The sequence below is a fragment of the Olea europaea genome, chromosome 4, assembly GCF_002742605.1.
Source record: "Olea europaea var. sylvestris chromosome 4, O_europaea_v1, whole genome shotgun sequence".
Lineage (NCBI taxonomy): Eukaryota > Viridiplantae > Streptophyta > Magnoliopsida > Lamiales > Oleaceae > Olea > Olea europaea.
In genome coordinates this window covers 12,807,602-12,820,941 of record NC_036240.1, presented here as the reverse complement: position 1 = coordinate 12,820,941, position 13,340 = coordinate 12,807,602, and the positions used below count along the sequence as shown (strand labels likewise).

Genomic DNA, 13,340 nt, shown 5'->3' with positions numbered 1-13,340 from the left:
GTGATGGCACTGGTGGGGGTTAGCTTGTCATAGATGAGCGATACAGGGCCAGGTAGAGGTGAGGCCGATAGCGTAGAAAGAAGGTTGTTCAGGGTTGGGAGAGAAAGGGAGGGGTAGTGCGGCAACTGATGCTGAGAAGTGGTGAGGAAAAAAATCTACGTACATGGCATTATTTTTTCCCCCTACATTATAGTTGCACAAATAATATTAAAAGTGAAACTTAATTTTTCTTCTATGATGTTATACCATTTACATAATTACACATCGAAATGATTAAAATCCTCAAATAATTTGAAATTTTATAAGTTCATGACAAAAATACATTAATGTAATATTTTGCTGCAAAAATTGGCAATTTGACTTCCCCCTATTCCATCTATGACAATTCAGAATGCTTATGGTGCATTTGTATGAGTATTGAAGTGCTCTAATGGTCTTTCTATCATTACCGTTACTAGTTCCTGCTTTGTTGATATCGAGGCAAATTAGTGGAGGAACTTCCATGTGTTATTTGTTTATTATTAGAATATGTCCGGAATCTAGCCTAGCCTCTGGTTGGTTGGGTTGAAAAGTCGGAAGAAAATAGAGTTGGGAGTAAAAGGTGTACATTGTCCTGTTTGGTTGGGATAATGAGAGGCTTTTGGTGGATTAAATGCCTAGACAATTGAAGGAAAGGAGGATGTAAAACACTAGAAGGGCTAACATAAATGTAATTAAAGCATGAAAACAAAAAATTAATAATGTAGCTCGAAGTTAGTGAAGTTCATTTCACAAACCATAGAAATGTTAAACAGAAGATTTAGGATGTAGCACTTCAGAATTGCTTGAAAGAGATATTGACTGTTTGTTCTCTTCATACAGTTTCTTACTGAGCTTCTACCAGTGTTTATCTACAACTAAATCAGTATAGAAGCCTTTAAGAACATTCCAATAAATTGCTGAGCTTCTATTAATCTGTTTAAACAATTAAATTAATGTGGAAGGCTGTACCATTGTCAGGTTTAAGATCAGAAATGAAGGAAGACTGGTACATATGGTGATTAGCATCAATTTGTTGAATTGTCAAGTGCTTGGATGGTGTAGCTCTTTAATGCCTGCGTTCTAAACATCAAGCAATTTTTTTATTATACTAGCTTAAGTCGCTGAATATTTGACCACCCACTGAAAAAGTATTATATTTGTTGCATTGTTGGGAGAATCTATTGCATAATATTGACTCTGTTCCTTGTGCAGGCCTAGTGGAAGACCAGATGAGGAAAAGAATAGTGTCACTGAGAAAGATCTGGAACACCTGTTACATCTTCTGAATGGGAAGGATGGGGAATTGGTTTGGCAAGAGATGATGGAGCGCTCCACATCAAACATGACATACCAAGCTTGGCATCACGAGCCCGAGGTAAATGTTGACAGGCCCTTTGATAACGATTTTGTTCATTACAGGACAAGTATCTTGCATGCTCTAAGCTTGCTGAATGGTTTGAAGCAATATATACTGGTGATTTTATTTTGCAGACATCTAGATAGTTCATATTTGCTCACATTCTTCTTTTTCTCTTTGTTTTTACCTTGAAACCTCTTTGCTTCAATGTTGAATACTATTTATATCGTATGAATTCTGTAAGTTGCTTAATGCATCTAATTTAGGACCATATTAAGGAAAATGAATTTTTTAGATTTCTAGGAAATCTTCCTGGTAGCTAGACTCTCAAAGAATGGAAGTTTCTTTCTTCCAGTTAATGCCACTTATCGAATATGGCGAAATTCACTTTGTAGACCATTTGGATTCTCAGGTGGGTCCGATAATGTACCGCAGCAAAACCATTTTTGAGGATGCAGCTCCTGAGCTGGTCAGAGATTTTTTCTGGGATGACGAGTTTCGGCCTAAATGGGATCCTATGCTTGCTTACGTCAAAATATTAGAAGAATGCCCTGATACAGGAATGATGATAGTCCACTGGATTAAAAAGGTTTGTGAAATAAAAGCTGCAATTCAGTGTCGCAGGAGTGATGAACTGATGCTCGTATTATATCAATTGTAACAACAGTTTCCTGACTGATGATATGTTGACTATTCCTTCCTATGCAGTTTCCCTTTTTTTGCAGCGATCGGGAGTATGTCATTGGTAGAAGGATATGGGAAGCAGGAAGAAATTTTTATTGTGTGACTAAGGTATGATCCCATGAATTGAAAAAGACAAATAACCAATATTTATATTTGTTTTCTATTCAATGAGGCCAGTCAGTTACTTGTTTGGTTTTTCTTTCAAGTTGTTTTTGCTTTTTTCCCCCCAGTTCATAAGATTGAGAAGTCTAGGTTAGTTCAGTTCCTCTCATCTGGTACAATTGCGACTCGATTTTTCGCCATTTAGTCTATAGTTCAACTTCATGGTCAATATGTAGGGAATCCATCTTAATGTACAAAATGTGTCTGCAGGGGGTACCATATCCAATTTTGCCAAGGCGTGCCAAACCTAGACGTGTGGATCTTTATTTCTCGAGCTGGATTATCAAACCTGGTAAATATTCCTGATAATGTGGTTGTTTTCCAGAATTTAATTTTCGATATTCATATCCATCATTACTTACACTAAACAAATGCAGCCCAATCGCTTAAAGGAGATGGCCAGTTATCTGCATGTGAGGTCACACTTATTCACTACGAAGACATGGGAATCCCAAAGGATGTCGCCAAGTTGGGTGTTCGACATGGAATGTGGGGAACTGTTAAAAAGTTGCATGGTGGCTTCAGAGCATATCAAAATGCTAGAAAATCTGAGGCATCATTGTCCCGGTGTGCTTTGATGGCAAGAATAACTACAAAATTTTTGTCCGTTGAAGGAAATTATCCACTAGAGCCTGAAGCCTGTGAGGAAGAGAGAAATGAAGTTGTGAAGACTGAGAGACAAAGGGATTATGGTGGAATTGATTGGAGATGGATGGCTATTGGTGGAGCTGTTGCTCTTGTTTGTGGACTCCAAACGGGGCTGATAGGAAAAGCTCTGTTGGTTGGAGCAGGGCAAAGATTTGCTAGGAGACGATAAAGATTCACACGCCATTTGCATATGGTGCATCGAGTTCTAATAATGAAGTTCTAGCTACCACATGTCCATTGCTTTATTTGCCGAAATGTCAAATGTTACCTCATATGCTTATTCCATAGGGGAAATGCCACTATAAACGTGTAAGCTATAAAAGAGCATTCACTGTATGCGATTTGATCTTTTATTCTCCCTAAACTCCTCTATTGTTTTGTTTACGTGTTGATGAATTTTTGTGTATAGAACTAATGCTTGTGAAAATTATTTTAATATAACTGTGTTGGTCGTCCCACGAAAATGAATAAACCTCACATTTGATTCAGTTACAAAAGTGAAAAATTAATTTTAATAACATATTTTATAGGACTTACAAGTTTTCAATTATACATTTTATTAATTTTTTTATCAAAATTTTATTAAAATTATGATTTCCTTATGTTTTTAATGATTGGATCGGTTGTTTATTTTTATTGTGATGCGTTTCTATGGTGGAATCATTGGATTCATCTTAAATCGTATAAAATTTCAGCTGTCTGGATTTATAAATTTGGAACTTCTTTCTTTATTCTAATGTTTGAGGAAAAAAATAGTATAGTAACAACTCCATTTGTTGACGTATGCACTTCTACTTGATGTGCATGTTTTCGCCTAGAGGTGGGCGTGAGTCGGTTTGGTTCGGTTCTCTTCTACTTGATGTGCATGTTTTCGCCTAGAGGTGGGTGCGGGTCGGTTTGGTTCGGTTTTAAAGAGAATCGAATCGAAACAAAATTTTTGGGTATCTAGTAAATGGAACCGTCGGGTCCAAATATAATTATGGAACCGTTCGGGTTCGGTTCCGTTCAGTTCTGTACTATAATTAAAATTTTTAACATTTATAACAACATTATATAAATATAACTAATAATATATTCAATGGTTTTGGAATGTCAGAGACTAGTAGACTATCTTGTTCAAATGATCGTTACGGTCAAAGTTTCGGTCGGCGGAGGTCACAGTGTCGACCGACGATTGTATAGGTTTTGGAATATTAGCAAGGCTGCGAGAGTGAGTGCGAGAGTCGAGACAACGTTATGCACTTTAGTGTAGGTTTCTAGGGTTATTTAGTGGATTGTATCTTGTTAGGCTAATAAATGAAACAATAAAATGGGTAATTGGGCCAAAAATTAAAAAATTAGAAATAAAACAAATTATTGTGCCAAAAATTTGGGTTTAAAAATTGTTAATTTGTTTAGAAAAAATTAAAATTAAAATAATTTGATTTACTTAATATAAAAAAAAATTAGAAAGATTTGGTTCTTATTCGATTTTTCGGTTCTTAGTCTAGAACCGAGAACCGAATCGTACCGTCGGTTCTCAATTCAGATACCCGTTCGAGTATTTAATTTGACAAGAACTGTCGGGTTCGATTTAGTTGGGTTCGGGTTCCGTTCGGTTGGTTCGGTTCGAGAGATTTGCCCAATCCTATTTTCGCCAAAAATGACGTGACTTGCACATAGCCGAGGATCCTGCATTGAATGACTCGGCATCAATTAATTGTATTAAATGAGTTGGATCAATTGAATCATACAAGATCATTTTGGCTTGAACTTTATCCATTAGCCCCACGGCTCATCTTTGCTCGTTCCATCATTTATAAATATGCAAGGTAATTTCACACTTACGTCAAATTTTTATTTCCTGTAGCCACTTGCCTTCTGCTAACATTATTTCGCTAGTTGACTGTCGAAGTGCAAATAATTATTGGACATCTTTTCTGATCGTGACCTTTGCTTCCCAATGGCATATTCAATATGCAGGCTAAGCTTAGGTTGAAGGGGAGGCGGATGAAGTGTTGTTGGCCACGACAGATTTTTGAGGTCAAAAGTGCACTTGTCGTCGCGGTGGAATTTGTTGTTCGTGACATGCAGCTTCCTTCAAATTCGAAACCAATCTTATGTGGCTACTTGATTTAAAGATCCTTTGCATATTCGAAATTAGAAAAAACGAATTGACTGGAATTCACGTATCTTTCCTTAAGTACTTGGCAATTGAATCGAGTTCATAAAATCGGAATTTTCGAAATATAGTCATACGATATGGACTAATAGGAAAAGGCTCAGGTCTTTCAGGAAGATGTCAAGCGAAAACTTTTCTGAAGCTTCATACCAAGTGGCGGTGCGACAAACAAAAAGGAATTGAGTAATTCTTTAAGAAAAAGGTAATTATTTGTGGGTATTCAGAAAGGTAAATAAAATTATTCTGTCATGGGAAGAGTGACTAAAAATATGTACCATAACCGAACAAACATTTGGGTATATGACTATAATCTTTGTACTAAGACAGAAAATGTCATTTTTATCAAATTCTAAGCTAGCTCTGAGGACTGAGTTCGGCTTGGCTTAACTGGAACGTTGAATGGTATGCAAGCCAAGTTCGAGCTATGATGCATCGATGCAGACACGTGTCGGATACGCTGACACGCAATTTTTCAAAAAAGTGTTGACACGACACGCTGATTAAATTATTTAAAATTTTTAATTTATATAATATAAATCTACTTTTACACTTGTTATTAATTTTTATTATTGAAATCTTTTGAATATAGTATATATTTGTTATTTATTAATAATTTTGAATTAAAATATATAATATTTTGAATAAAAAGGAAAAAGTTATTTATGGCAGAGTGTCCGAAAAGTGTTGATATCGACATGTGTCAGATACGAACACGTTACTCGAGTTGAGTGTCCGTGCTATAGAAAAGCATTTTCATATTTGAACACAAGCTTGAACACTCAGAGTTTGGCTTCGCTACATCAATTACATCCTTCAGTTTCGCCGTTACAATGTGCATGCATAGCTCGAGTTATTTTTGCATTTTATTAACTCAAAATATCTCTGTGACGATAAATAAAAATTTAAAATTACTTGCTTACATTTTTTCAGGGTCGTTTCCTTCATTATTAGTAGAAACTCCTCTAAGTCTGACCTTATGCTTGTTCCCATCTGAATATCCTATGTCCACATTTAAGCTTCTAAGCTTTCTTTTTTCGCGGAGATGCTTTCTTTTTTCATTTATATTTTATCAAATTTAGCTGGTGAAAACTAACAAATACAGTAGGTCCAAATAACTAATGTAGATGAAGGCTCTGGTTACCTCACAGTTGAAAATTTGTTCAAAATCAATGGAATGATAATAGACTTATTGTTGGGCTCAATTGTAAAATTGATAGAATCAAAAGAAATTGAAAAATGCAAAATTTGATTTTTTGCCTATGCGTACGCACAGGCTTAATTTTGTGCATATGCGAGATGTGTTTTGGCAAAATCAGTATTAAATTTTGCTTCTACTATGTGTACGTATAGTGTTAAAAAATAGTCATTGACTGATTTTTCAATTTGAAACTTGGGAGCCATTTGGATTAAAAGTTGCTATTTTTCATCTTATTTTGGCACCATTTCGTGATGCATTGATTCAGACCTACAAATAGGTGATGAATGATCAATACAAAAATTATTAGAATTATTGAAAACATCTTGAGATCAATAAATCATTCCATATTGAATCAAACTATTGATTTACATTCATATTCAATATCTTTCTTTTTGTTCTTAAAGTTTTGGAGGATTGCACTTGTGCTCTGGTATTAAATCATTTACAATGCTTGATATAATCCTACAAACCGTTTGCCAAAACCCTTAAGCATCTCATTCAATCCGGAGAGGGGGCAAATATAGTTTGATGACCACAAGCCTCAAATTCGTTCTTGACATATTTCATGATTTCTATTCATTTTGTTTCTATAATTTTGTTATTGTTTCTTCACCAATCCCTTATTTTCCAACAATCTCAAACAAATTCTGCGATGGAGAATGATACAACTATGGCAACTATCAAACTCATGAATCAAGATCTGGTTAGATTGGATCGTTTTGACGGGACTAACTTCACGCGGTGGCAAGACAAGTTGAAATTCCTTCTAACGGCGTTGAAGATTTTTTATATTCTTGATCCAGATTTGGCGCCTTTGCCGGAACCAACGAAAGGAGAATCCAAAGCAATCAAGACCGAGAGACAAAAACGCCAAGAAAATGAATTGATTTGCCGTTGCCACATCTTGAATGCATTGTCAGATCGTTTGTATGATCTATACACTAATACAACTTTGACGAAAGAAATCTGAGAAGCATTGGAAAGTAAGTACAAGGCGGAAGAAGAAGGTACAAAGAAATTTTTGATTTCTAAATATTTTGATTTTAAATTCTTAGAAAATATTCATCTTCTTCCCCAAGTGTATGAGTTGCAAGTGATTATCAACAAATTAAATGTGGTGAAAATTAATATACCAGAGACCTTTTAAGTGGGGGCTATAATTGTCAAACTTCTAGAAACTTGGAAAGGATACCAGAAGAATATCATACATAATTCCGAAAATTATTCTTTGGAATAATTGCAAAAGTATCTTCGAATCGAAGAGGAGTCTAGAATATGTGATAAAACCGAAATTTCTCATGAGAGCTCTTCTAAAGCAAAAGGTGTGGACAAAATAGAATCGCCAGCAAAATCCAACAAAAGGAAGCCTTTTAGGAACTTTAACAACTCCAAGAAGAAGACAAAAGGAGGTTGTTTTGTGTGTGAAAAATCTGGTCACTATGCCAAGGATTGTAGGCACCAAAAACAAAACAACTTCGATGTCAAAGTGAATTTCATCCAAGATGACAAAATTGTGGCCACCATAAGTAAAGTAAACGCAATCAAAGGAAATGTTCCCGGGTGGTGGTATGATACTTGTGCTACGGTACATGTATCATATGATAAATCTTTGTTCAAAACTTATCAAGAAGTGAGATGGAGACCAAGAGATTCAAATGGGTAACGAAATGCAGTCTAAGGTGTTTGGAAAAGGAAGTGTAGACATTATCTTCACTTTCGGGAAAACCGTTACTCTAACCAATGTACTACATGTTCCGAATATGAATAGGAACCTAATTAGTGGTAATCTCTTGGAAAAATCGGATATCAAATGTGTTTATGAGTCCCACAAACTTGTATTATCCCTTAATGGAAAATTTGTTGGAAAAGACTATTCGTGTGAAGGAATTGTCAAATTATGTATCGTTGACAATGAAATGAATAAAAGTAATTTTGCTTATATTTTGAATTTATTTTCATTATGGCATACTAGATTAGGTCATGTTGGTAGAAATACAATGAAACGCATGAAAAAATATGACTTGATCTCATATGATGAAAATGATGAACATAAATGTAAATATGTGTAGAATCTAATTAAAAAACCATATCAAAGTGTTAAGAGAACCTCTAGTATTTTAGAATTAATTATTACTAATATATGTGAACTTAATGGTATGTTAACTAGAGGTGGAGATAAATATTTCATAACTTTTATAGATACTTTTCTAGATATACGTATGTTTATTTGATAAAATATAAAAGTGAAGCCTTTGAATGTTTAAGACATACAAGAATGAGGTTGAAAATTATATAGGAAAGAAAATTAAAATTTTAAGGAGTGATAAAGGTGGTGAATACTTTTCCAATGATTTTAATTTGTTTTGTGAACAACATGAAATTATTTATCAATGTTCTGAACCTAGGACACCCGAATAAAATGGCTTGGCTGAAAGAAAAAATAGAACATTTGTAGAAATGATAAATGCCATGCTTATTAATGCTAAGTTGCCATTTAACTAGTGGAGTGAAATTTTATTAAGTGCATGTAGAATACTTAATAGGATTCCTTTAAAATATACTAAGATTTCCCCTTATGAATTGTGAAAATGAAGAAAACTGAACATTGGATACTTCAAAGTGTGAGGGTGTCTTGCCTATTGCAAGAACACGAATCCTAATAGGACCAAATTGGGTCCAAGAGGCATTAAATGTGCCTTTTTTGGATATGCAAACAATAGCAAATCTTATAGATTACTAAATTTGGGGTCCAATATGATTATCGAATCCAAACGATGTTTAGTTTTTTGAGGATTCGTTATCTTCGGATAATGAATTAAGGAAAAATCTTGAAAATATCCCTAGTTCAAGTGGAAAACATAATGAAATATCTTCTAAAGATGTTGATGAATCTAGTGAACCACGAAGAAGCAAGAGAACTCGAGTTGAGAAGTCTTTGGGATCGGATGAAATCGATTCTCAACTTATCTCCTTTTACTTAGTAGAGAAAAATGAGTTGAATGCTGTGAGAACAATTCTTTTTGTTCTACAAGTAGAAACCGACCCTAAGACTTATAAAGAAGCTATGGCTTCTCGTGATAGTACCTTTTAACAAGAGGTAATTAAGGACGAAATGGATTCGATAACGTCCAATAATACTTGGGAACTTGTTGATTTACCACCATGATCCAAGCCTATTGGATGCAAAAGGGTATTTAGGAAAAAATACAATGTTGATGGATCCTTAAATACCTCCAAGGCTCGATTAGTAGTCAAAGGATATCGACAAAAGAAAGGAATCGACTATTTTGATACATATGCACTGGTAGCTAGAATAACATCGATTAGGATATTATTCGCTTTGGCTTCAATATATAACTTGCATGTTCATCAAATGGATGTCAAGACGGCATTTCTAAACGGAGATCTCAATGACGAGGTCTATATGGAACAACCCGAAGGGTTTGCCCTACCTGGAAATGAACATAAAGTGTGCAAGTTGGTGAAATCTTTATATGGTCTGAAGCAACCACCAAAGAAATGGCATGAGAAGTTTGACTTAGCAATAATATCATTCGAGTTTAAACATAATAGCGTTGATAAATATTTATATTCTAAAATTTGTGATGATTATGTGACATTTATATGCTTGTATGTTGACGACATGCTGATTATGAGTAATCACATGGACGGAATAGAAGACACAAAAAGGTTTCTTTCTTCCACATTCAAGATGAAGGATCTTAGACAAGTGGATACCATTTTAGGTATCAAAGTCACCAAGACTAGTGGGGGTTACTATCTAAGTCAATCACATTATATTGAGAATGTGATAAATAAGTTCAAATATTTGAACATAAAGGAATGTAGTACCCCGATTGATCCAAGTTCAAAACTAATAAAGAATTATGGAAGGGTGATTGCTCAATTGGAATATGCAAGTGCTATATGGAGTCTTACGTATGCTGTTCAATGCACAAGACCGGATATAGCTTATGCAATAAGTAAACTTAGTAGGTTTACTAGCAATCCGAATAATGATCATTGGAAGTAAATCCACTTTGGGTTGGGTATTCACTCTTGGAGGAGGTGCTGTTTCTTGGAAATTAAAAAAAAAACATGTATAACACACTCGACCATGGAATCTGAATTTGTAACTTTATCAGATACCGGAAAAGAGGCCGATTAGCTTAAGGATCTCTTATATGAGATACCTTTGGGATCGAAGAATATCCCTTCAATACCTATCATGTGTGATAGTCAAGCCACGTTAGCAAAGGCATATAATGAGGGATACAATGGAAAGTCTAGACATATAAGTATGAGACATGACTACATAAGGAAATTAATCAAAGATGGAATAATTTCCCTAAATTATGTAAGGTCAATTGAGAATTTAGCAGATCCTTTAACTAAAGCACTAAATAGAGATTTAGTGGCATCTACTTCGAGTATGATGGGGTTGAAACTCCTTAATTAAAAAGGTCTACCAATGACGGCAACCCTACCTATCATTACTCAAAAGGTAATCCAGGGATTCAAAGGGTAACAACAAGTCATTCGATATGTGGATAGTTGCAAGATTATTTAAATCCGCAATAACCCTATCCTAATTAAAATAATGCTGGTTGTTACTGAAGTGAGAGTTGAGTTTAAAACTTTTAATGAAGTTCAGTGCTAAAACACAAGTATCTCTAAAAGTAATAAAAGCAACAAAGATACTAAAAAGAACTTCACCTAAATGAATTTCAAGGTGGTGCCGTCTCAATAGAGAGTTGAAGTTTCTCTCTTAAAAGTTCATTGAATAGGATGAGCGCAAGACCATAAAAGCGCTAAGCGAGTTGAGGAACTTGAGAACACGTGATACTTATGTGTGTGTGTTCTTATTGGTATTGTCACAATGAATAATTGGTTCAAAGCTTCCATGCTACCTCTAATTTCGACTTTACTTTGTTTGAATTACACTATGGTTAGATTCAAATCGAAAGATATCTAATCCTTATGCATAAGTGTCGTCTTTTTGAATATGTGATCGTATTGATTTTGAACAAGTGTTGAAAATTTGTTCAAAATCAATAGAATGATAATGGACTTATTGTTGAACTCAATTGTGGAATTGGTATAATCAAAAGAAATTGAAAAATACAAAATTTGATTTTTTGCCTATGCTTACACACAGGCTTAATTTTATATGTACGCGAGATGTGTTTTGGCAAAATTAGAATTAAATTTTGCTTCTACTATACGTACGCATAGTGTTAAAAAATAGCCGTTGGCTGATTTTTCAATTTGAAACTTGGGAGTCGTTTGGATTAAAAGTTGCCACTTTTCATCTTGTTTTGGCACCATTTCGTGATGCATTGATTGATACCTTTAAATAGGTGATGAATGATCAATACAAAAATTAATAGAATTATTGAAAACATCTTGAGATCAATATATCATTCTATATTGAATCAAACTATTGATTTACATTCATATTCAAAATCTTCCTTTGTGTTCTTAAAATTTTGGAGAATTGCACTTGTGCTTTGGTGTTAAATCCTTTAAAGGCTTGATATAATCCTACAAACCGTTTACCAAAACTCTTAAGCATCTCATTCAATCCCAAGAGGGAGCAAATATAGTTTGAGGACAACGATCTCGTGTTCAAGCCTCAAATTCATTCTTGACACATTTCGTGATTTCTATTTATATTGTTTCTATAATTTTTTTGTTGTTTCTTCTTCAACCCCTTATTTTCCAACAATTCAACCCTGGGATACTAAGGTGGGCTAGTAGAGAAAAGACAAATTGTCTCCACGAGTTTCCCTGAGTTTTTATTTTCATTTTTGAGTTCCATTTCTCAGTAGAATGGTTCGCGATACTCTCTATACATAGTAGACAACAAGTAATAAATAAGTGAATACTGAAAATCTAAGAAATAATGAAGAACCATAAGACTAATTACTTGGGATGTTATAGTAATAGAACTCTACTGAAATTTTCAGTGCTTATCTTGAGCGAAGCTGAGCTGCAAATAAGTAATCAATCCTCTGTATAGGACGTTCCGCCTCTTAAGATACTTCCATTAATTTCATCCAGAATGGAAAAGTAAAAGAAGAGGAAAATCCATGTTTTGTATGCCAACAGTTGGAAAAGTTACATGTTCTCTGAAAGTTTGAAAAGTTAAAAGTAGGATCTCTAGTCTTGATTTTTAAACATAGAATAGCATTTGGGATTCATATAAGAGGTAAGGCATTGGTTTTTAATATGATGGTACGAAAGGAAACATAAAATGTAAATATAAGAATCACTTTAGTAATGGCTTGAGGCTAAACAGACCATCACTTTAGTAAAGACGGCCGTGTTAATAGATTAGGAAAATTTTGAAGCAATATGGTTTATTTACATGCTGAAAAAAGGCATCAGACGATATATAGACCATGATAAGATAGCCATGAGAGTATGTCTTGGATTATTTTAAAAAGCTATAAAGCAGTTGACGGGAGATGAAGAGTTGATTGTCGAAAGAAAACGAATAAGAGAGAGAGAGAGAGAGAGAGAAGCCTCATGCGTCAACATACATGTCAATCATGTTAGCTTTTACATGAATTGGATATCGAACATGGTAAAGGACGTCCAAGATGGCTCTTTCTCTCGCTCTTACCCTTGCTCATTCCAATGGTTTTTTTGAGGTATTGCTTGAACCAAATTGCTTTTGCTTGTCAATCTGATTCACATTGATTCTTTCCTTCTAGCAACTTATGCTAGAAAAATGAATTGGTATTCTTTAGATATAATTTTACTAAAAATCATAGGTTCACCTTCAAAGTTTCGATGCCTCGAACTCAAGGTCTATATTTATAAAGCCTATTTGAGTAAAGAAAAACTTAATTTGATTTTGACTTAACAAGTTTAGGTCCTTGAGATTGGTGATTGTCATATGCTGATTAAGAAACTTGTCACAGATTTGAATTTTTGCATACTTAAAGGAGAATTGCTTGTAGCTTTGCAACATATATTGGTCTACAAGTCACTGATTTTGACTCATATTTGCCATCACTGACTCTTTAATTTCTCTGTAATTTAGTGAAAAATTCAGCATAATACTTTAACTTCATTCCTATTCTATTGCAGGATGAGATCAA

At 34.4% G+C, this 13,340-nt stretch overlaps 1 protein-coding gene across 1 annotated transcript in view; it reads left to right on the top strand.

Moving 5' to 3' along the window:
- The window catches only part of LOC111393675, a 4,353-nt gene extending 1,085 nt beyond the window's left edge, over nucleotides 1-3,268 (top strand). Inside the window, exons 2-6 of the mRNA XM_023019330.1 lie at nucleotides 1,234-1,396; nucleotides 1,791-1,967; nucleotides 2,087-2,170; nucleotides 2,435-2,516; nucleotides 2,602-3,268. Of these exons, the coding sequence (XP_022875098.1) occupies nucleotides 1,234-1,396; nucleotides 1,791-1,967; nucleotides 2,087-2,170; nucleotides 2,435-2,516; nucleotides 2,602-3,041 (946 nt within the window). The 3' untranslated portion in view covers nucleotides 3,042-3,268. The remainder of the gene's footprint in view (nucleotides 1-1,233; nucleotides 1,397-1,790; nucleotides 1,968-2,086; nucleotides 2,171-2,434; nucleotides 2,517-2,601) is intronic.
- Nucleotides 3,269-13,340: the final 10,072 nt, after the last annotated feature.